Genomic DNA, 22,403 nt, shown 5'->3' on the forward strand with positions numbered 1-22,403 from the left:
TATAGTTGGTTGCAGAAATGGTACTTAAAGGTACAATAATCATTTTAAAAAAATTAACAGCGAAATTGTTAAAGTTAGCCAAAACCACAACAATAAAACTTGTTCAAAATTATCAAATCTACAACTTTTTAAAGGTTTAGACTCTCACCACATAAAATAAAAAACCATACATACCATTTTTCCAGTTTTTTCTTTATAAATATATAACATCGAAACGCATACAAGGTATAGGTTGCAACATAGAAAATTAAAGCATTTGCGAAATTACAATTACCTATTAACATTAAATTATTATAAACCACTTTTTATGATGTGTATATATAGCTGATCAATTTTGTCTTTGTTATTACACTCCATTTTATGATGTGTATATATAGCTGATCAATCCCAACTTTGTTATTACACTCCATATTTAAGTTTCATTTCGATACATTCTTTCCTTCACGTGCACTTGCCAATTTTCCATACATGATGGAGCCTATTACTCTTATCAAACTTTCATACTCTTCATTATGGCTCACTATCATCTTCTTCTCTCTTATTTTCTTTGGTGATCATGGTGGAGCTAGGATGACATTGCCAGAAAATGTGATAGTGCCAGCAGTTATAGCGTTTGGGGACTCGATTGTGGATCAAGGAGCTAATAATAATCTAACGACTTTGTTTAAAGCAAATTTCTCTCCCTATGGAAAATCAACCGGAAGATTTTCAAATAATAAGACACCAGCAGATATGATCGGTAAAACGTGCATGTTTAATATTTTTAATGACTTAATTACAATAGCTCTTGTGCATTCATCAATTGAGACACTAATTCAAATTAATAAGAACTACAAAAATATTAGAAAGCATGGAAATCGATCATTTACAGTTTAATAATCATATTTTTATTTTGTTGTTTTAAATATTTTTTTGTTTTGTTTATAAACATATAGCTGCTATTAATATTTTTTACTCATTAAAGTGTTAATTTTGTAACATACTTTTTTTATTTACAAAAAATATAGTTTTAGACGAATTCAAACACATCATAAAACTGCATAATATTTACCATGTATTTTTATTAAGAGAAATTTAAAAAAAATGTGAAAAAGATCACCAAAGTTTATTTTGTAAAATGCTTCATTTGCATACGTTTTTATTCGGTTTAATCGGTTTAATTTAACCGGTTCAACCGGTGTTTTGTAAAACCGACTGGTTCGTTCTGATTCATAAATAGACATAAAATCGGTACTAGTTGAACCGTTATTTTCTTCGATTCTCGGTCCAACCGATTCGATCTGGCAATTCAAATTGGTTTTTAAAACATTGCCATAAACAAATCAACAATACATATGATGTTATTTTTGGTCATTTTACATATATAAACAAAATTTACCAAACATTAAAAAATAACTTATCAACTTATTACTTTTTGGTATCCGATTATAGAGTAAAGTTAGCCTCTAAATACTTCTTTTAGTGATGCACAAGCTCAAAATTTCTACGCACTTTCTTCAAAAGCATTTTTCTGAATTTAAGATAAATACAAGTCTAGCTATTGATACGTTTATGTTAATTTACCTAAGATCTTAAATGTGGTTCTCTTATTTTGGTCGAAAATATAAGTTCTAAGTATAATAAACTTCATGGCTCTTATTTTTATCAAGTGAACAGAACCAATATCCTTTGCAAGTTTTGCCACTTCGATGGTTTTCCAATTTTGAACTAGTTCTACGAAAATTTTTATTATTAAAAAAAAAAAATAAGCATATTTTCATTGAATTTTCAGCTGAAGAACTAGGAGTAAAAGAAATTTTGCCCGCATATGATGATCTATCTCTTAATGATAAAGAGCTTCTAAGTGGTGTAAGTTTTGCTTCTGCTATATCCTGAAACTCCCAAGACAGTGGTAATATGCCAATTATATATATTTCATTAGCTTTTATATAAAATACCATCTTATGCTTATATAATTGATTTTAATGAGGGAAAAATACATAAAATTCAGTGTATTTTATCATTTTTATGGTTTAACCATTATATTTCAGTTTTATAAATGAAAGTCACCTAAGTTTGATAATATTTATGTGTTGACCATTTTGACTTGATGTGACTATAGGAGATTAATTAAAGTGGATACAATAGAAAGTTTTATGAAATTTAATAGCTTGAATGTAATTTTTTAACACTAAATCTGTTACACTTAAATGAGTTTCATTGACGTAGTTGGAATATAGTTGTTAAACCATAATAATAGTAAAATACAATGATTTTCAATGATGAAAATAAAAAAAAAACTTTTGTATCAGGGGGTTTTGTCTATGGTAGACCAGTTAAAACAATTTTAAAAAGTATATTGCGAAGCTCAAGGGTATTGTGGGGGAAGAAAGAACTCAGATTATACTAGCGAATAGCTTGATTACGGTGGTTGCAGGTAGCAACGATATTGCTAATACGTATTTCACACTCCGCATAAGGAAATTGCATTATGATATCGCCTCTTACACGGATCTGATGGTATCATCAGCTTCCAACTTCATACAGGTATATATATTATTTAATTAGTTTTTTTTTAGTCTATCCTAAATTGGCAAATATGTTTTCTACATCTAGTAAGATTTAAAATTATAACCTTTTTATTTGATTTAAACATTAATATGCAAGTGAGTCGATTTCATACAACTCGGTTATCTAATATATTGAGTTGAAAAAATATATAGACCGGTCAATATAAAGTCGAAAGTCGATCTGGTTATCTAATCGGTGATGTAATCTTGTAAATCTCAACATGTTTAATTACACATTAAGTTCAATTAATATTATATAACCGATTTAAATAGAGAGGCCAACCGAACTCAACTTAACCCATTGTAAGCTCCACTAAAGACCACGTGAGTCCCTTAATAGATAAATTTATATTTAAAAGTAATATGGTTATTAACATATTTGAGTTACACTAAAGGATATATACAACCTTGGATCGAGAAGAATCGCAATATTTGGTGCACCTCCATTAGGGTGCTTGCCAGCACAAAGAACACTTAATGGTGGTGGACTTAGAGATTGTGTAGAAGAGCAAAACAATGCAGCACTATTATACAACAACAAGTTACAATCAGAAGTTGAGTATCTCAATAGATCTCATGCAGAATCCAAGATTGTCTACATCGACATATACAACTCCTTGCTTGATATTATGCAAAACCCAAATCAATATGGTATTTGATATTTCTCATTTTAATGCTCATATCTATATCATTAACATTTAACTTTTTATTTTTTATGCCCTATGTCATAACTTAGTTGATTTTGGGATGATATATTTGAGATTTGGGATAAAACAAATGAAAATAACATTGGTAGTATTGGGTGTTTACTAATTTTTGGTTTTCCATATATGAGATTTTTAGCTGGTTGTTGAGTCCTAATTTTGCCTCTCACATAATAGACTTACTGATGTTTTATAGACATGAATCGAACTTTTTTGTTTGGAATAAAAAAATATTAGGTTAATGTCATATATGGCCAACAAAGTATTTTATAGTTTCAAAACACAACATTAATTTTAAAACACGTGCTATCATAAGGTAATCAACCAGAAACTTTAACACACAAAAGACATTTATTTCAATGGTATTTTTTAATCACTTACCTTCACATATTACCTTTTTTTAAATGCTTAGTATTGTTTTCTCAAAAGTTTCCTGTTTTACATATCAGGACTAGAAGTTGTGGATAAAGGTTATTGTGGCACCGGAAACTTAGAGGCTGCCATTTTATGCAATCGATTTCTCCCAACGTGTGTTGATCCTTCAAAATACCTGTTTTGGGATAGTTATCATCCAACCCACAAAGGATACGCCATCCTCATAAACCAAGTCATTGGAAAATATGTTAATGATTTATTTTAGGTTCATATCTAGGTGTTACTAAAAATTCGTATCATAGAAGTTTGAATGCATTATAAAACTTAGTGGGCAAGCTTGCATGTACCAATTTCCATATAAGAATCATATCTATTCAAATAATTAAATCTATTCAAATAAATGAAGGTTTTTTTGCTACATGTCACACTCTCATTCAATTCGCCAAATGTCATTTTGTGGTTATTTTGAATTATTTTTTTCACATGTCATTTTATGAGTTTTTCTATTTTATTAAATTCAACATAATATTTTAATGTAATAATTACAATAAATCTATTCTAAGACTGGAGGGTATGGGAGAGATGTTTCCCTCACTTTTTGTGGGCCATGCCACCCTTCCCCTCATTTTTCTTTCCGTCAGCTAAAACCCAAGGAATGGGTGGGAAGAGCTTCCCTCACTATTTTTTTAAATAAAATTAATTTATTTTTTTGATTTATAATTTTTAGATTAAAATTAACCAAAAATTTAATTAAAAAGAAAATGCATTTCATTAATTAAAATAAAAATTACTATAAACCTAAAATTTAAAAAACTATAAAATTAAAAAAAAAACAAAAAGAAAAAACACAAGCTAAAAATCAAACAAACCAACAACGACCTACGGAAAATATTTTTTCACAATTTTTTCTCTCTTCTTCATCACGAGCTTGAGAGCCGGTCCCGAGAAATGATCGGTGTTTTCCATGAAAAACTTCACATCCTCCATTTCTTGTCTCTCCGCTAGCTCCTTTTTCCTTGCTTCTTCTTTTTCTTTGTTGAAAGCCAAACGTTCGGAGATATTAAGATTATATCGATCAAACGACGATGTTATTTTCCGTATTTCGTCAACGTCCATGCTGAAATCAGATGCACCCTAAGAAGCCCCTTTTCCCTTTCTCTTCGCTTTGTCCCTACTCATTGGGCGGACAATTTCTTCTAACTCGAGTTCGTCATCCTGATTTAAATCTAGAATGACCCGAGCATCAGAGGAGGTTGTGTAACCACTAGAGTCTTGTTGAGTCTAATAGATTGCGTCATTGGGCTTAGCTTTTGGTCCATTTGTATACTCGGTTTAGGCCTGTCCAGTCGTGTTTTGTTTTAGGGTTTAGTATATATATATATATATATATATATATATATATATATATATATATATATATATATATATATATATATATATATATATATATATAGTGCATGCATGCATTATATGTTTTGACACTTCTTGATTATTATTTAAGAGATCTTGTATTGTAACCCTAACACACCTCTATAGTAGCAATTCACGTTGAATTCTTCTAAGGTGGAGCATATTAATCATTCGACACTCGTTTGATTCATCTTGGTGTTTATCATTTTCTATTATTGTTATTGTCTTGTTGATATCTGTTTGAATCTATCGATCTTAGAGTATATTATACTCTTCTATTGGTATCAGAGCAAGAGACTGTGTAATACATACGCATCTCTTCTGTTGGAAGAATAATTCTAGGGTTTCCGCTTTTATCGAATCTATAGGAGCCGTCATCTCTTCATTGACGTTGTTTCTTGCTTTTGATAAAACCCTAATTCAATCTTTACAAGTCTGCTTCTAAGCAGATATCTGAAAAAGGTCATCATGTCTCTCGATGATTCACAAACCAATCCGATCAATATCTCCAACAACATTGGATCCACAACCAGAATCCCGATTCTATACACTCAAGACTATGAAGTTTGGACGCATCACTTTGAGAATTATGTCGTTGGTTCTGAAGACAATGGTTATCTTATCTGGGAAGCAATAACATTGGGTCCTTTTTTTCATTCTGGAACAAATAGAACCACTAAGACTCAAAAGGAGTGCAACAAACTCTTAACTGACGAGGAGAAGATTCCTCAAGACGAAAAAGAGAAGTTGTTGTGTAATGTTAAAGCCATGAGAATGATTAGATCTGCTTTACAGTCCGATACTTTTCGTCTGGTAAGCTCATGCACCACGACAAAAGAGATATGGGATAGACTCAAGGAGCTGTATTCCACTGATGAGGACCTAGAACATTCTATCCAAACTCTATTGCTTTCTGAGTTAGGTGCTTTCCAACAAAAGCCAGATGAAAAACTTATTCAGGCATTCGATCATTTCAACCATCTTTTGAGCAAGATGATCAAGCACGATATTGGAAGAGAAGTGATCGAACAGAAGGTCACATTTCTAAATGGTTTAAGACTCGAATGGATGGCTGTGGCATCAACTATGAAGGCTCACGAGCAGTTTAAAACCTATTCATTGACGAAGATGGTGGGTATTCTCAAGTCTCATGAAAGTGTTGTGATAAAGGAAGCGAAAGTGGTGTCTAGTATGGGATCCTTGGCCCTTCTCTCTAAGGCGAAGAATGTGGCAGAAGATGAATAAGAGTCAGAAATGTCAGAATGTGATCTGACAAGCGAAGAGTATGCAATGATGGTTTTCAACCCGAAGCGGTTTGCTCGCAAAAAGTTCCTTGTTGCCAAGAACCGAAACTGGCAGGGAGGCTACAACTCAGAAAAGGTGAAAGAGGAAATTAAAAATAATCCTCAGAAATAAGAAGAGAAGAAGGAGAGGAAATTGGTAGGAGACTCCGGATACGATTGCAACTTCTGCCATGGCAAAAACCACTTTGCCAAAGATTGCATGTTAAGAAAGCTATCGGAGAAGAAAGAGGGTGAAGATGATGAAGCATACCATATGTGCAAGCTGGAGAAGATAAAGAAGAAGAAAGCCTCTAACAATTCTATGAATGCTTTGATTGTGCAGGAGAACACGGTTGATGATAAGTTTGGTGACGTGGAGGTCTGGTCTACGGACTCTAAAGATGAAGAGGTACGTAAACCCACGCATGGCATGACTTTTATGGAAAAAGAAGATGGAGCTGAGTTTGCTGGGAGATGATTGATTGTGACAGCTGGAGTGTCACAAATGAGGGGCTATACAACCGAAGGTGAGTATGATGAGGCGAATCAGAAGGAAGATAAGTGTTTTGCCACCAAACCTGTGAGCAAAAAGGATCAACCATTGGAGTTACCAAGAAGCAAACAGTTGAGCTAACTTCTTTGGTAGAGGAAGACAATGCTGATGGGTGTGATAATTTTTTCTGGTCAGCTCCCATTGACAATGCAGATGAAACAGTAGGTTTGTCAGAGCAAACCTCATGGGGAGTAAAGTACAAGCGGTACTAAAGAAATTCAAGGCAAACCAGGAAAGGCATCTAGAGAATCATCTCCAGGTGAAGCTCGTGAAGATGAACCGAAACTTAAAGCAAAAATTCACAAATCTAAAAAACAACTAGCTGAGAAAACACGTCAAAGGAACAGAAGGTACCAGAAAAATCTCAAAGAGAGAAAGTAGTTTTGGAATTCTCAAAACACTAATCACATTCACAAGGTATCGAATCCATAGGAGAAAGTAAGCCCTCAGACAAACAAAGGTCCATGCACTCACTGTCAGTCTTGTAGTCAAACGAACCAGAAGACCAGTTTCGGTCCTAAACTCCATCACACTTATCAACAACCGAAGCCGAAACCAGTCAAGGACATCAAAGGAAAGGGAAAGCTAGTCTCGCACCCTAAAGTTCATGTCAAGAAGATGTCAGCTAACCCTAGGAATCTAAAGACTAGTTTAAATTAGAATCAAAACAAAAATAAACAGTCTAAATCAAATAAACCAAAACAAGAAAACAATAAAATCAACGTCTTTACCATCAAAAGAAAAGATGAAACCACTTTAATAAAAAGAACATATTTGGTTGATCTTTCTGTTGCAATTCCCTGTCCTATAAAAGGATCACGAGGACCCAAGAAACTTTGGGTTCCTAAATCTGCTTAATTTTTACAGGTTATAAGTGACGAGATGTTCGACGACGAATGGTACATCGATAGTGGTTGCTCACATCACATGACATGAAGGAGGGAAGAGCTAAGGGAGTTTCGATCCCTTAAGGATAGTGGATGTGTCAAATATGGGAATAATTCATATGGCATGATCAAAGGCTATGGAGTGATCACAAACGGTGAATTCTCAATCTGGAATGTAGCATATGTAGAGGGATTGTAGCACAATCTCATCAGTATCTCTCAACTAGTTGTGGGAGCAGGCTTGAAGGTTTCGTTCGATGATGAAGGCTCTGAGATTGTTGAAAAGAAGATGAAGACTGTCGTGTTAAAATCCAATAGAAAAGGAGAAATGTATCCTCTAAATCTTAATCCAATTAGAGGAAATCCAGCTGTATACCTTTTAACAAAAGCACACTCTGACGAAAGTTAGCTATGGCACTAAAGGCTCTCACACATTAACTTTAAGGATATCAACAAGTTGGTTATCGATGATCATGTACGAGGACTTCCACTTCTCAAATTTGATAAGGAACACTTCTGCGCTGCATTCAAGATGGCAAAGCAAAGCCGAAAGAGTCATCCCACACGTGTTAAAACAAAGATCATTGAACCACTTGAACTTCTACACATCGACTTGTGTGGTCCTTCAGCAATCGAAAGCATCGGTGGTAGTAAGTACATTTTAGTAATTGTTGATGACTTTTCACGTTTCACCTAGGTTTTCTTTCTTATACAGAAATCAGAGGCGACTCCAAAGCTCAAAGCATTTATAAAGCAAGTGGAACTTCAACTGCGAAAGGTGGTTACAAACGTCCGAAGTGACAACAGGTTGGAATTCAAAAATCAAGAGTTCGAAGAATTTCTTGTTGTTAAGGGAGTATCTCACAACTTCTCGGCTCCCTACACTCCACAACAGAACAACATAGTTGAAAGGAGAAACCGCTCTTTGTGTGATGCAGCCCAAACCATGCTTAGCTTCGCCTCCTTACCTTTGTAATTCTAGGCTGATGCAATAGCTGCTGCCTGCTATACCCAGAACTAATCCTTCCACAATAAGTGATTTTTCATCACTCCATACGAAATCTTGAATAATTGCAAGCCAAATGTCAAGTTCTTCCATGTGTTCGGTTCAAGGTGCTTTATTTTGAACTCCAAAGAGAACCGAAACAAGTTCGATGTAAAGGATGATGAAGGGATCTTTCTTGGTTACTCGCTAACTTCAAAGGCATATAGAGTTCTGAATAAGCGTTCCAAGAAAATTGAAGAAACGTACTATGTCACCTTTGATGATGATTCCGTGAAGAAACTTCAATCAAGTAAAGGACAAATGGAGGAAATCTTTCCAAAATCAGGTCAAGTCTCGGTCCCAGTTTCCAATCTATCTGAAGAATACATGTTGCTCTTTGATGAACCAGAGAGAGCAATTAATTCTAAGACTAAGGCAACTGATAACAAGATCGACAACTTGACGAAAATTATCAATGAAGCAGCAAAAGAAATGGAAAGCGAACATCAAGGACCAACTGATCAGCCAGGCCCAAGCGAACCTCCAAAAGAAAGTTCTATATTACAGGGGGGTTCATCCACATCAGATAACCCTGATTTGTCTTTCCAAGGGGAAAATTCATCACCAACAAAGACACATGAAATTCCATTCGAGGGGGAGCATTCTGAACCTGATGTTGAAATCGTCTCATCATTCGAGGGGGGAATCATAATACGAATGATGATTCAGACACTCAATCAGAATTGGAAGAGGAAATAATTGTCGAATTGGATCTTGCCTATGATCCAAACTACCCTCCTCTCACAAAATGGACAATAGATCATCCAAAAACTCAAGTAATCTGTGAATCATTTAAGGGAGTTCTTACTCGGTCTCAATAAAAGCAAAGCAAACTGCTCTGTTCTCTCAAGTAGAATTTTGCATGTTTAATTCGTTCGTCTCAAAAATAGAACCGAAAATGGTTACTATTACACTCGATCACTCAGATTGGGTACAGGCAATGCAAGACGAACTCCATGAGTTTGAGCGAAATCGAGTTTGGAGATTAATTCCCACACCAAAGGATGCATCTATAGTTGGCTTAAAATGGGTTTTTAGTAACAAAATGGACAAAGAAGGGAATGTGATTCGTAATAAAGCAAGGTTGGTTGTGAAGGGATATTTTCAGGAAGAAGGTATAGACTATGAAGAAACCTTCGCTCCTATAGCAAGGTTAGAATCAGTGTGAATCTATCTGGCATATGCCGCACACAAAAACTTTGAAGTATTTCAAATGGATTTCAAGTGTGCCTTCCTAAATGAAGAAGAGGAAACTGAAGAAGAAAGGGAGAAAAGAGAGAAAGATGCTCATGACACTTTGGTTTGTAGACAAGCTCTCTTTCCACTGTGGTCATTGGAGAAATTGATCAAGGAAGAGATTGAGTCCCCTAACACTCGTTGGCTTGAACCAGTTGTTTCTTTTCACTGTGAGAATACAAGGGATTCTCAATTTGACATGCCTATCACCCGAAAAGCCTTTGTATTTCACCGTTTCGATTCAACTGTCAACATTCATTCTCTTGATCCGAAGGTTGATCAAGAACTAATCAATTACTATCTTGAATTCTCTCAACCACAATACCTGACGTGGAGTGCTCAAAATATTACATCAGTTAGGGTATTGAAACCGACTCCTGGGGGTTCGTTTATAAATGTCAAATTCAAAGTAACCCGAGTATCAGACAGTTCGGTTCATATGATCTCATTGGCAAATCTACCGAATCTAAATGCACTTGATTGGATCATTCTCAGGAACATTTTGCTGACTGAGTAGCAACAGTATGAGCCGATTATTACTCACATCAAGAGAATGTTATCCTCTTACATCATGGAGGTTGCAAAGATGGATTAAGAGATTGCATCCGTTTTAATGAAGAAGCCAACTGTCAAACCGATTGGGAAGATTGGCGATGCAAACAGAATGCAAATGGGAAAAATTGATTCGAAATATAACATCGTCATGTTCACTAGAGGCGAAGGCCAAAGATTTGTGTTCTCTCTAAACGATAAACACCTGTTCTCCACTTCATGTTTGGAGCATATCATACACATGTGCAAACTGAATAGTGAAAGTGATAAGAAGAATTTCACGGATATGCTTCGGTGATACATTTCGTTTCGTCAAAACTCTTCTTGCCATCATACCAATGTTATTCAAGACGGTGAAGAAAAACACTCTTGCTAAACCAACTTGATTTCTCGCCCCAATTGACGCAAAGGGGGAGATTATTGAGTCTAAGAGATTGCGTCATTAGGCTTAGATTTCGGTCCATATGTATACTCAGTCTGGGCTTGTCCAACCGTGTTTTGTTTTATGGTTTAGTGTGTGTGTGTGTGTGTATATATATATATATATATATATATATATATATATAGTGCATGCATGCATTATATGTTTTGACGCTTCTTGATTATTATTTAAGAGATCTTGTATTGTAACCCTAGCACACCTCTACAGTAGCAATTCACGTTGAATTCTTCTGACGTGGAGCATATTAATCATTCGACACTCGTTTGATTCATCTTGGTTCTTATCATTTTCTATTCTTGTTATTGTCTTATTGATATCTGTTTGAATCTATCGATCTTAAAGTATATTATACTCTTCAAGTGCGTTTTCGTTCGCTTTGATTGTTGGACTCCAAAAATAAATTCTTGCTCGTATTTTTTCCACCCAGGACATCGGACCAATAATTCCCAACAATCGTGCCACTTGAATGGTTTCCCTACTTCCTCAAGGTAAAACTGCAAAGCTTCTTGAAGTATTTGTTCGTCGCCTTGGCCGCTTTTTCGTTGGGTTTTTAGGTTGTTGTACAACCCATTTATTTTTGAAACCCCCTTTGCTATTTTTTGAAACTTCGAATCCTTTGATGTTTTGTACGGTAGTCATCACCATTTTCTAGCTCCTCTCGAAACTGTTCTAAAATGCGAAACCAAAAATGGTCTCCCGGTTGTGCGTTTCCTTGAATCGAATCCTCAGAAATGTCAGCCCAACCTTTGACCAAAACTAGATCTTCGTGTGGAAGCCATGCTGTCGGCTTTTGTCTTCCAGGTTGTGTGACACCCTCACGTGCTTGTTATTTATCTTTACGTCTTTGTGGGGGTGGTGTGGGTTGAGTTTCAGGAACCATCTCTTCTTCTTCCGAGTCACCAACTCATCGACAAGTTGGCGTTGTTGTTGGGTTTGAGTTTGGGTTTGGGGTTAAGGTTGATTTGACGATTGTTGATCCGGAAACACAACAATGTTTGAAAACATTTGTGGCGTAACATTTGGAACTTGGAGCGGGTAATATTGTCCAAGATTTTGGTACTTAAATTGTAGTGGAGATTGAATGAGAGCATCGACTTGGGGGCGATAAACTCCTTGTGGTGATGAATCGATAGCAAAAATGTTTCGAGTAGGGATGTTTAAACTCGAACCATGGCTTTTTTTTCTTCGATTGGAAGTTGGGGTTTGATTGTCGGGATTCATTTATTTTTTAGAAGAAAATAGAGAGAATAAAGGGTTTGTTTGAATGTTGATTGAAGGTAAATAGTTGGGTATTTATAGGTGTTTAAAAAGGTAAAAAAACAAAAAAAAATTGGGTTTAAAAGCATATATCCGTTGGTAAAAAAAAAATTATTATTTTTACCATTAATCAAAAAAAAAAAAAAACTTCGGCCAATGATAGAGGGAGAGAGAAAGCGGGGTATCTTCCCCCCCTTCCCGCACCCCTGCCTCCCGCACGACGGTCCGGTGTTCCGTCGTGCGGGAAGGCTTCCGCTCCTTCTTCCCGCTATGATTCCGTCCGGCCTAATAAATAAAGATTTTTTTTAACCACATGTCACACTCTTATTCAATTTGCCAAATGTCATTTTGTGGTTATTTTTAATTAATTTTTTTTCCACATGTCATTTTATAAGTTTTTTCTATTTTATTAAATTGAACATAATATTTTAATATAATAATTGCAATAAATATAGTAATAAGTAAATCTCAATTTTATTAATGAACTTACCTTTTAATTTCAAAATTTTCAAATTAAAAGTCATTAGTTTCTTTTGTTTATTTATTTAAATTATTTGTTCAAATTTAAAAGATAAAAGACATTTCAATTATAATAATTCATTATTTTTCTTATTTTCTTATAAATTGAAAGTTCTCAAACATTTTGACATTTTTATACATATTTTTTTAAATTAACCCATGTATTACATGAGTTTCACAACTAGTCTCTTTAATAAGTAAAGAACTTTTTGTCATATGTCACACTCTCATTAATTTGACCACATGTTATTTTGTGGTTATTTTCAATTAATTTTTTCCATATGAAAATTTGTGGTTATTTTATTTTATTTTATTAACTCCCACATAATATTTAAATGTAAAAATTGTAATAAATGTAATAATAAATGCATATCAATTGCATTAAATGACTTCTTTGAATTTCAAATTTTATAAATTAAAGTTTATTAGTTTCCTTTGTTTATTTATCTAAATTATTTCTTTAATTTAAAAGAAAAACAAACAATTTAATTTTAATAATTAATATTTTTCATTTTTTTTATATAAATTTAAATTTCTCAAATGTTTAGAATTTCATATTTTTTTCATTAAAATAAACCCATGTAATACATGAGTCTTACACCTAATGCTTTAATAAACTCATCCTCAAAGAATAATAAACGTATAAGAATATTTTTCTACTATGCAATGTGTAACATAAATACCATGAATGTATGAAACATTAGTACTTTAAAAATACTTTATGAAGCCTAAATTTTTTTAGTTCAAATATTTTAAAAGTTTTTAGGTGCGGAAATAAAGTCCTAAAAGATTATAAATTTTAACGTGCAGGATAATAACAATCATAAAAAAAACATTGTTCAAATGCTACCACACAAGAGGTGGCCTTCACAATTCACCTCTCTACAAATATCTAATTTGAATGCATGTCAAAATAATAGCCATAGTTTTGGATAGCCTAATGAGTATTTTAGATCTAAAATTCAAAGCAAAAATGTTTAGTAATAGTTTTTAGATATTTTAAGTTGCCAAAATTTCAATAATCCAAGGTAAAGGGTATTGTAGACCCAAAATTTATTTTCAAAGTGTTTAGTAACAAATAATCCAAAACCAATGTGTATACAAATCCATAATGTAGGTAAAAGGTTCAAGAGAAACATATAAGCCATAATGTAGGTAAAAGGTTCAAGAGAAACATATAAGCCAACAACGGTTAACTAACAAAGATCATTCAATTTACAAGATTTTAATATTTTGAAATGTGATAATTAAATCAACAACAAAAATAATACATATTCATTTATTATAATATCTACTAAATATGATATTCCAAACCTCACAAAATTGGTTCCTGTGACACCCGTTTTAAAATGTTGCATTGGTTAAATTGGTGGTGAAATGTTGAAGAACATAACTAGTTGTATAAGTCATGTATTTTAACTAAAAAGGATATACCGGTCATTTTGAGGATTTTATGAGTTTTCAACCAAAATTCTTTATAAAATTGAGTTAGTATCTTTGTTATGGTGTATAATCGTTGATTAAAATGGAAATTCAGACGTCGAAGGGAATTTTAGTTATTTTTGGGATTTTTGTGAGTAATCCTCAAGAATCTTGTAACTTGTATCGGTAGATATATGTTGATGCATTGAACCATGAGTTGAACATGTTATGATATGAATTATGATTGTAGGGGTGATTCTAGAAAAAAATAGGAAAATGTATGAGTTTGAGATCATGCATGACGTGTCCATGTAAGTAATACATGGCGTCCAAGAACACAATACGTAGAATACAATGCAACACATAGGACCCATTTGATATAAAACAGTACTACGTTGATATTTCATGTAAGCGCATTGCACTTTCATTTGACGAGACGCATATGAGTGTGAGATGTAATGCGTCCATAGTATGATGCTATAATAAAATATAAGGAACACGAAGCAGTTTTAGGAACGTGACATGTTCAATGGTAAGATACATTGTGTCATTTCCGACTACAAAAAACAAAGTAATTAGGCAGGGTCGCTCATTTAGCTCCGTTCAAAACCCCAATCAAATTTACAGCTTATATGATGATTTTTGAAGGATTTGAGGCCCAAGACTAGAGTCTTGAGCTAGAATTAAACAAATGGTATAGAAATTCACACCTTCACTTGATTCAAAGGTAATCCAATCTAATGATTAAGGTTTGCTTGGATATACTGTGGGCCACCCTGCCTATCCGGGCGATCACACAAAACGATCCAAAATATAAAGGGGACCCAATTTTCCCAGGTACTAAAAAAAACTAAATTATAATACCAAAAAGAAAATATAATTTTAAATGAATATAAACACATAATAAACATGCATAACATTTACTATGTATTTTTATTTAGAAAAATCTAAAAAAAATGTGAAAAAGATCACCAATGTTTATTTTGCAAAATGCTTCATTTTCACGTGTTTCAGTTTAACCGGTTGAACCGTTTTTTTTTTTTTTTTTCAATTTTTTGTAAAAACCGACCAGTTCGTTATGGTTCATAAATAGACATAAAATCGGTGGTGATTGAACCGCTCTCTTCTTCGATTCTCTGTCCAATCGAATAATTCGATTGGGCGATTCAAACTGCTTTTTTAAATCTTTGCCTTAAACAAATCAACAATACATATGATGTTATTTTACCAAATATTAAAAAATAAGTTATCAACTTATTATTTTTTGGTACCCAATTATACAGGAAAATTAGCCCCTAAATACTTCTTTTAATACGCACTTCTTCAAAAGTATTTTTCTGAATTTAAGATAAATACAAGTCTAGCTATTGATACCCTTATGTTAATTTACCGAAGATCTTGAATGTGGTTCTCTTATTTTGGTCGAAAATATAAGCTCTAAGTATAATAAACTTCATAACTCTTATTTTTATCAAGTGAACGCAACAATATCCTTTAGAAATTTTGCCACTTAGATGGTTGTACAATTTTAAACTAGTTCTACGAAAAGTTTTATTATTAAAAAAACGTAAATAAGCATGTTTTCATTCAATTTTCAGCTGAAGAACTAGGAGTAAAAGAAATTTTGCCCGCATATGATGATCTCTTTTAATGATAAAGAGCTTCTAAGTGGTGTAAGTTTTGCTTCTGCTGGCTCTGGATATGATCCTAAAACTCCCAGCTTCTAAGTGGTGTAAGTTTTGCTTCTGTTTGCTTCTGTTGGCTCTGAATATGATCCTAAAACTCCCAAGACAGTGGTAACATGCCAACTATACATACTTCATTAAAATACCATCTTATCCTTATATAATTGACTTTAATTATGGAAAATTACATAAAATTCACTGTATTTTATCATTTTTATGGTTTAACCATTATATTTCAGTTTTATAAATGAAAATCACCTAAGTTTGATAATTATTATATGTTAACCACTTTGACTTGATTTGCCTATATGAGATTAATTAAAGTGGATATAATAAATTTTTTATGAAATTTAGTAGCTTCAAAGAAAAATTTCACACAAAATCTGATAAACTTAAATGAATTTCATTGATATAGTTGGAATATAATTATTAAACGATAATAGTAGAAAAATACAATGATTTTCAAGGATGAAATTAAAAATAAATAAATAAATAAATAAATAAATAAATAAATAAAACTTTTGTATCAAAGGGGTTTTGTTTATGGACGACTTAAACAATTTCAAAAAATATATTGAGAAATGAGAAGTTCAAGTGTATTGCGGGGAAGAAACTCGATTTATAGTAAGGAATAACTTGATCATGGTGGTTGCCTTAATACTTATTTCACCCTAATTAGGGAAAAATACATAGAAGTCGCTGCATTTTGTTATCTTTATGGTTTAACCATTTATATTTCGATTTTATAAATGAAAGTCACCTAGCTAAGCTTAATAATATTTATATGTTGACCATTTTGATTTGAAGTGACTATAGGAGATTAATTAAAGTGGATATCATAGAAAGTTTTATGAAATTTAATAGCTCCAATGTAATTTTTTAACACTAAATATGCTACAATTAAATGAGTTTCACTGACATAGTTGGAATATAATTGTTAAACCATAATAATAGTAAAAATTCAATGATTTTCAATGATGAAAATAAAAAAAAAACCTTTTATATCAGGATATTGTGGGGGAAGAAAGAACTTAGATTATACTAGTGAATAGCTAGATTACGGTGGTTGCAGGTAGGAACGATATTGCTAATACGTATTTCACACTCCGCATAAGGAAATTGCATTATGATATCGCCTCTTACATGGATCTGATGGTATCATCAGCTTCCAACTTCATACAGGCATATATATTATTTAGTTAGTTTTTTATAGTCTATCCTAAATTGAAAAATGTGTTTTCTACATCTTAGTAAGATTTAAAATTATAACGGAGTATAACCTTTTTATTTGATTTAAACATTAATACGCAATTGAGTTGATTTGCATACAACTCGGTTATCTAATATATTGTGTTCAAAAAATATATAGACCGATCAATATAAAGTCGAAAGTCGACATGGTTATCTAATCGGTTATGTAATCTTGTAAATCTCAGCATGTTTAATTACACATTAAGTTCAATTAAAACTATATAACCGATTTAATTAGAGAGGCCAACCGAACTCAACTTAACCCATTGTAAGCTCTACTAAAGACCACATGGGTCCCTTAATAGATAATCTTATATTTAAAAGTAATATTGTTATTAACATATTTGAATTACATTTAAGGATATATACAACCTTGGATCGAGAAGAATCGCAATATTTGGTGCACCTCCATTAGGGCTCTTGCTAGCCAGGGGCGGAACACGGGCATTAGAGTCGGAGGGGCCGAAGGATATATAACGAAATAAATTAATTTGTATGACAAATTAAAATAAAAATAAAATTTATTAATGATAAGATAATTAAAATGTAGGTTTTTGATGAATATGAGAAAAAACATATTTTATAAATGTTTTTTTGAAGGTCTTTATATTATGATTTTTTATTCTAACAACACCTTTTAATTTGCTTATGTTTTTGTTTATCTCCAAACAATTTAATAATCGAAAAGATGAGTACATCAAAATTAAAAATCATGAATTATTTATTAAATCACATATCATAATCCTAATGAACATGGACGATTACAGCCTAAACATAAACAAACTTAATAATCTCATAGTTTATTTATTTCGAAACAAATTTATAATCTAGTTTATAACAACTAACAAGTAAATAAATAAATATATTAATTGAATATATATTTTTTTGGGGAAGATAGTAGGCAAATAATCTTAAGTGTTAAGTCTTTCTTATGTTCCCAAAGTTTTTTGCCTTCATGACAGCACGTAGAAAGAGAAAAATGGTAGCTTTAAAACACAAGCAATGAATATCAATTTCATATAAAAAGAACACACCTAAAAAGATATAAATAGAGATATGGCGAGAGTGAGTGAGTATGCAAGCATTAGTCAACAGGAGGACATACATCGATCCAAAAGGCCGACCGGCGAGATGCCGGTGACTTCGACTTCGACCGGTGATGGGAGGGACAATATCCGTCAAACCATATTGCCGCCGTCGAACGAGTGACAACACGAACCCTAGGCGGTAACTAGAGACGGAGTCCATCTGTTAGGTATTCTGAGTTTACAAATGTTTGAGATTTGGTTTTTAATTTTTTCTGGATTTTATAGAAATTTTGGTAGATTCCAAAATTAGTTAGGATTTTTGTTTTTTTATATGAATTCAATGTTACGGAAATTCCGATAATACCTCAATCGTTTTTATGATTTGCTAAAACTTTGCTTTCCATAGTTCGGATTGATTTTCATTTTATGATTTGGCTTTGAAATTCTAAAAATTTAGTTTATCTTCCTTATGATATTAAATGTTATGATGTTATGCCAAAAACCTGGGGGGCGATGGCCTCCCCTGGCCCCTTAAAGGATCCGCCACTGTTGCTAGCACAAAGAACACTTAATGGTGGTGGAGTTAGAGTTTGTATAGAAGAACAAAACAACGCAACACAATTATACAACAAAAAGTTACAATCAGAAGTTGAGTATCTCAATAAATCTCATGCAGAATCCAGGATTGTCTACGTCGACATATACAACTCCTTGTTTGATATTATGCAAAACCCAAATCAATATGGTATTTGACATTTCTCATTTTAATGCTCATACCTATATCATTAACATTTAACTTTTTATTTTTTATACCCTATGCATAACTTAGTTGATTATGGGATGATATATTTGGGATTTGGGATAAAACAAATGAAAATAACATTGGTAGTATTGGGTGTTTACTAATTTTTTGTTTTCCATATATGAGATTTTTAGCTGGTTGTTGAGTCCTAATTTTGCTTCTCACATAATAGAATTCATAATAGACTTACTTATGTTTTATAGACATGAATCAAACTTTTTTGTTTGGATTAAAAAAATATTAGGTTAATGTCATATGTGGCCAAGAAACTATTTTATATTTTCAAAACACAACATTAATTTTAAAACACATGCTATCATAAGGTAATCAACAAGAAACTTTAACACACAAAATACATTTATTTCAATGGTATTTTTTGAACAAAATTTTTCAATTACTTACCTTCACATATTACCTTTTCTTTTAAATGCTTAGTATTTTTTTCTCAAAAGTTTCCTATTTTACATTTCAGGACTAGGGGGTGTTTGACTTATCTTTTTGAGAGACGAAAGTTTTTTTTTTGGAAAAGTTACAAAAAGTCGTTTTCCTTTTATGTAAAATCCAAAAGTAGCTTTTAAAATCTTTCTACCAAACATCTTTTACCTTTTATCTTTTCCAAAAATGACTTTTGCCTCTCAAAAAGACAAGCCAAACACCCCTAGAAGTTGTGGATAGAGGTTGTTGTGTCACCAGAAACTTAGAGGCTGCCATTTTATGCAATCGATTCCTCCCAACATGTGTTGATCCTTCAAAATATCTACTTTGGGATAGTTATCATCCAACCGACAAAGGATACAACATCCTCATAAACCAAGTCGTTGGAAAATATGTTAATGATTTATTTTAAGTTCATATATAGGTGTTACTAAAAAAATATATCATAGAAGCATGTCTGGTCCTGAAAAATGAAATATTCTTAAAGGCCTAGGACAAACAAGAAAAAAGGGCCCTTATCTTTATTATAATTTTGTATTTTCAAATAAAAATATATAATGAAAAAATTGGGCCCTATGCAGCTGCCCACTTTGCCCCCCCCCCCCCCCCCCCCCCTCTAAGCCTTCCATGCATAGAAGTTTGAATGCATTGTAAAACTTAGTGGGCAAGCTTGCATATACCAATTTCCATATAAGAATCATATGATTTAATAAACTCATCCTCAAAGAATAATAAACGTATAAGAATTTTTTTCTACTATGCAATGTGTAACATAAATACCATGAATGTATGAAACATTAGTGGTTTTAAAATACTTTATGAAACCTAAATTTTTTTAGTTCAAATATTTTAGAAGTTTTTAAGTGCGGAAATAAAGTCCCAAAAGATTATAAATTATAATATGCAGGATAATAACATCAATAAAAAAACATTGTTCAAATGCTACCACACAAGAGGTGGCCTTCAAAATGTCCATGTCATCTTCAATTCATCTCTCTACAAATATCTAATTTGAAAGCATGTCAAAATAGTGGCCTTGGGTTTGGATAGCCTAGTGAGTATTTTAATCCAAAATTCAAAGCCAAAGTGTTTAGTAGTAGTTATTAAATATTTTAAGTTGCCAAAAGATCAATAATCCAAGGTAAAGGGTATTGTAGACCCAAAATTCATTTTCAAAGTGTTTAGTAACAAATAATCCAAAGCCAAAGGTTATACAAATCCATAATGTAGGTAAAAGGTTCAAGAGAAACATATAAGCCAACAATGGTTAACTAACAAAGATCATTCAATTTCCAAGATTTCAATATTTTGAAATGTGGTAATTAAATCACAACAAAAATAATACATATTCATTTATTACAATCTCAACTAAATATGACATTCCAAAGCTCACAAAATTGGTTCCTATGACACCCGTTTTAAAATGTTGCATGGGTTAAATAGCTGGTGAAATGTTGAAAAACATAACTAGTTGTATAAGTCGTGTATTTTAACTAAAAAGGACATACCGGTTATTTTGAGGATTTTATGAATTTTCAACCAAAATTCCTTACAAAATTGAGTTAGTATCTTTGTTATTGTGTATAACGTTGATTAAACTGGAAATTCAGATGTCGAAGGGAATTTTAGTTATTTTTGGGATTTTTGTGAGTAATCCTTAAGAATCATCTAGCTTGTATCGGTAGATATATGTTGGTGCATTGAACCATGAGTTGAACATGTTATGATATGAATTATGATTGTAGGGGTGATTCTAGAAAAAATAGGAAAATGCGTGATTTTGTAGATCATGCATGACGTATGGCGTCCAAGAACATAATATGTAGAATACAAAGCAACATGTAGGACCTATTTGTTGTAAAACAATACTATGTTGATATTTCGTCTAAGGGCAGTGCACTTTCATTTGACGAGATGCATATGGGTGTGAGAAGTGATGCGTCCATAATATGGTATTATAATAAGATATAAGGAACACGAAGCAGTTTTAGGAACGTGACACGTTCGATGGTAAGATACATTGTGTCGTTGTCGACTACAAAAAGTAAATTAGTTATTTGGGGTCGCTTATTTAGCTCTGTTGAAAACCCCTATAAAATTTAAAGCGTATATGGTGATCTTCGAGTGATTAGAGGCCCAAGATTGGAGTCTTGAGCTAGGATTAACAAAATGGTTTAGAAATTCACACCTTCCACTTTGAAAAAGTTAATTCATTCGTATGGTTAAGGTTTGCTTGGATATACTGATGGGTGTGATTAATCCTGGATTTCAAAAGTTTCATGTGTATTATGTTATGAAAAAAATTCTAGAAGTATTGGAAACAAGTTGAAAAACATATATTGTCAAAGATTCATGATAAAAGAATGGTGGATTCTCAAACTAAATTGGGGATGAGCATAAACCCAAGAAATTAGAAGTTAAGAGTTTGATGAATTGGGTTTGTGTCTACACCAATTAAGTCATGCAGATGATAAATTCATGGAATATAGTCAAATTAGATGAATGGATTGAGAATTTATGATAAATAATGAATAGTATGGTTTATAGGCCCATAAATTGGTGAAATGATGGTTAAATTGAAATGCAAATGATGTCTGAATGCATGGATTAAGACACAAGAATAAACAAAATCATGGTGTAACTTCCCATTTTCACAACCAAAACTTTTTCCTTTTAATTAAGGTAAAACTTCACCATTATAAAATTCATGTTAATAAAGCATTTGCTTCAAATCATATTAGAAAAATTAAAGTGATATAACAACCATGGAATCCTCAATCTTGTTGATGGGTGTGTATAGTCACTCACACCCCAAAACCGGAACGGCGGAAACGTTCTGGGGTGGAGGACATCATGTCAAGTATCACAACATATGCAGTATAGTAATCAGAGTACACTAATCATTGCATTAATAGTAATAATTTTACATAGGTTGCATTTAACAATGATATCAATGTAAATACAAAGA

The 22,403-nt window shown here is 32.6% G+C and overlaps 1 protein-coding gene and 1 pseudogene across 1 annotated transcript; both read left to right on the plus strand.

Annotated features, from left to right (window-relative positions):
• The first annotated feature begins 384 nt into the window (after positions 1-384).
• On the plus strand, positions 385-4,468 carry LOC111889154 (GDSL esterase/lipase EXL3-like; annotated as a pseudogene).
• Positions 4,469-10,019: 5,551 nt separating this feature from the next.
• On the plus strand, positions 10,020-19,847 carry LOC111889149 (GDSL esterase/lipase EXL3-like). The gene is made up of 5 exons (XM_023885290.1): positions 10,020-10,451; positions 16,976-17,101; positions 17,531-17,603; positions 18,755-18,944; positions 19,658-19,847. The coding sequence occupies exons 1-5, from the start codon at positions 10,020-10,022 to the stop codon at positions 19,845-19,847; spliced, it is 1,011 nt and encodes a 336-aa protein (XP_023741058.1).
• Positions 19,848-22,403: the final 2,556 nt, after the last annotated feature.

The sequence above is a fragment of the Lactuca sativa genome, chromosome 3, assembly GCF_002870075.4.
Source record: "Lactuca sativa cultivar Salinas chromosome 3, Lsat_Salinas_v11, whole genome shotgun sequence".
Taxonomy (NCBI): Eukaryota; Viridiplantae; Streptophyta; class Magnoliopsida; order Asterales; family Asteraceae; genus Lactuca; species Lactuca sativa.

Bases quoted from the DNA above. Each gene is read 5' to 3' on its own strand.
- LOC111889149 (XM_023885290.1), top strand. From the start codon at position 10,020: ATGGATTTCAAGTGTGCCTTCCTAAATGAAGAAGAGGAAACTGAAGAA. The intron at 10,452-16,975 runs GTAACCCGAGTA...GTGAATAGCTAG, and splicing joins TTATAAATGTCAAATTCAAA to ATTACGGTGGTTGCAGGTAG. The intron at 17,102-17,530 runs GCATATATATTA...ATTACATTTAAG, and splicing joins CAGCTTCCAACTTCATACAG to GATATATACAACCTTGGATC.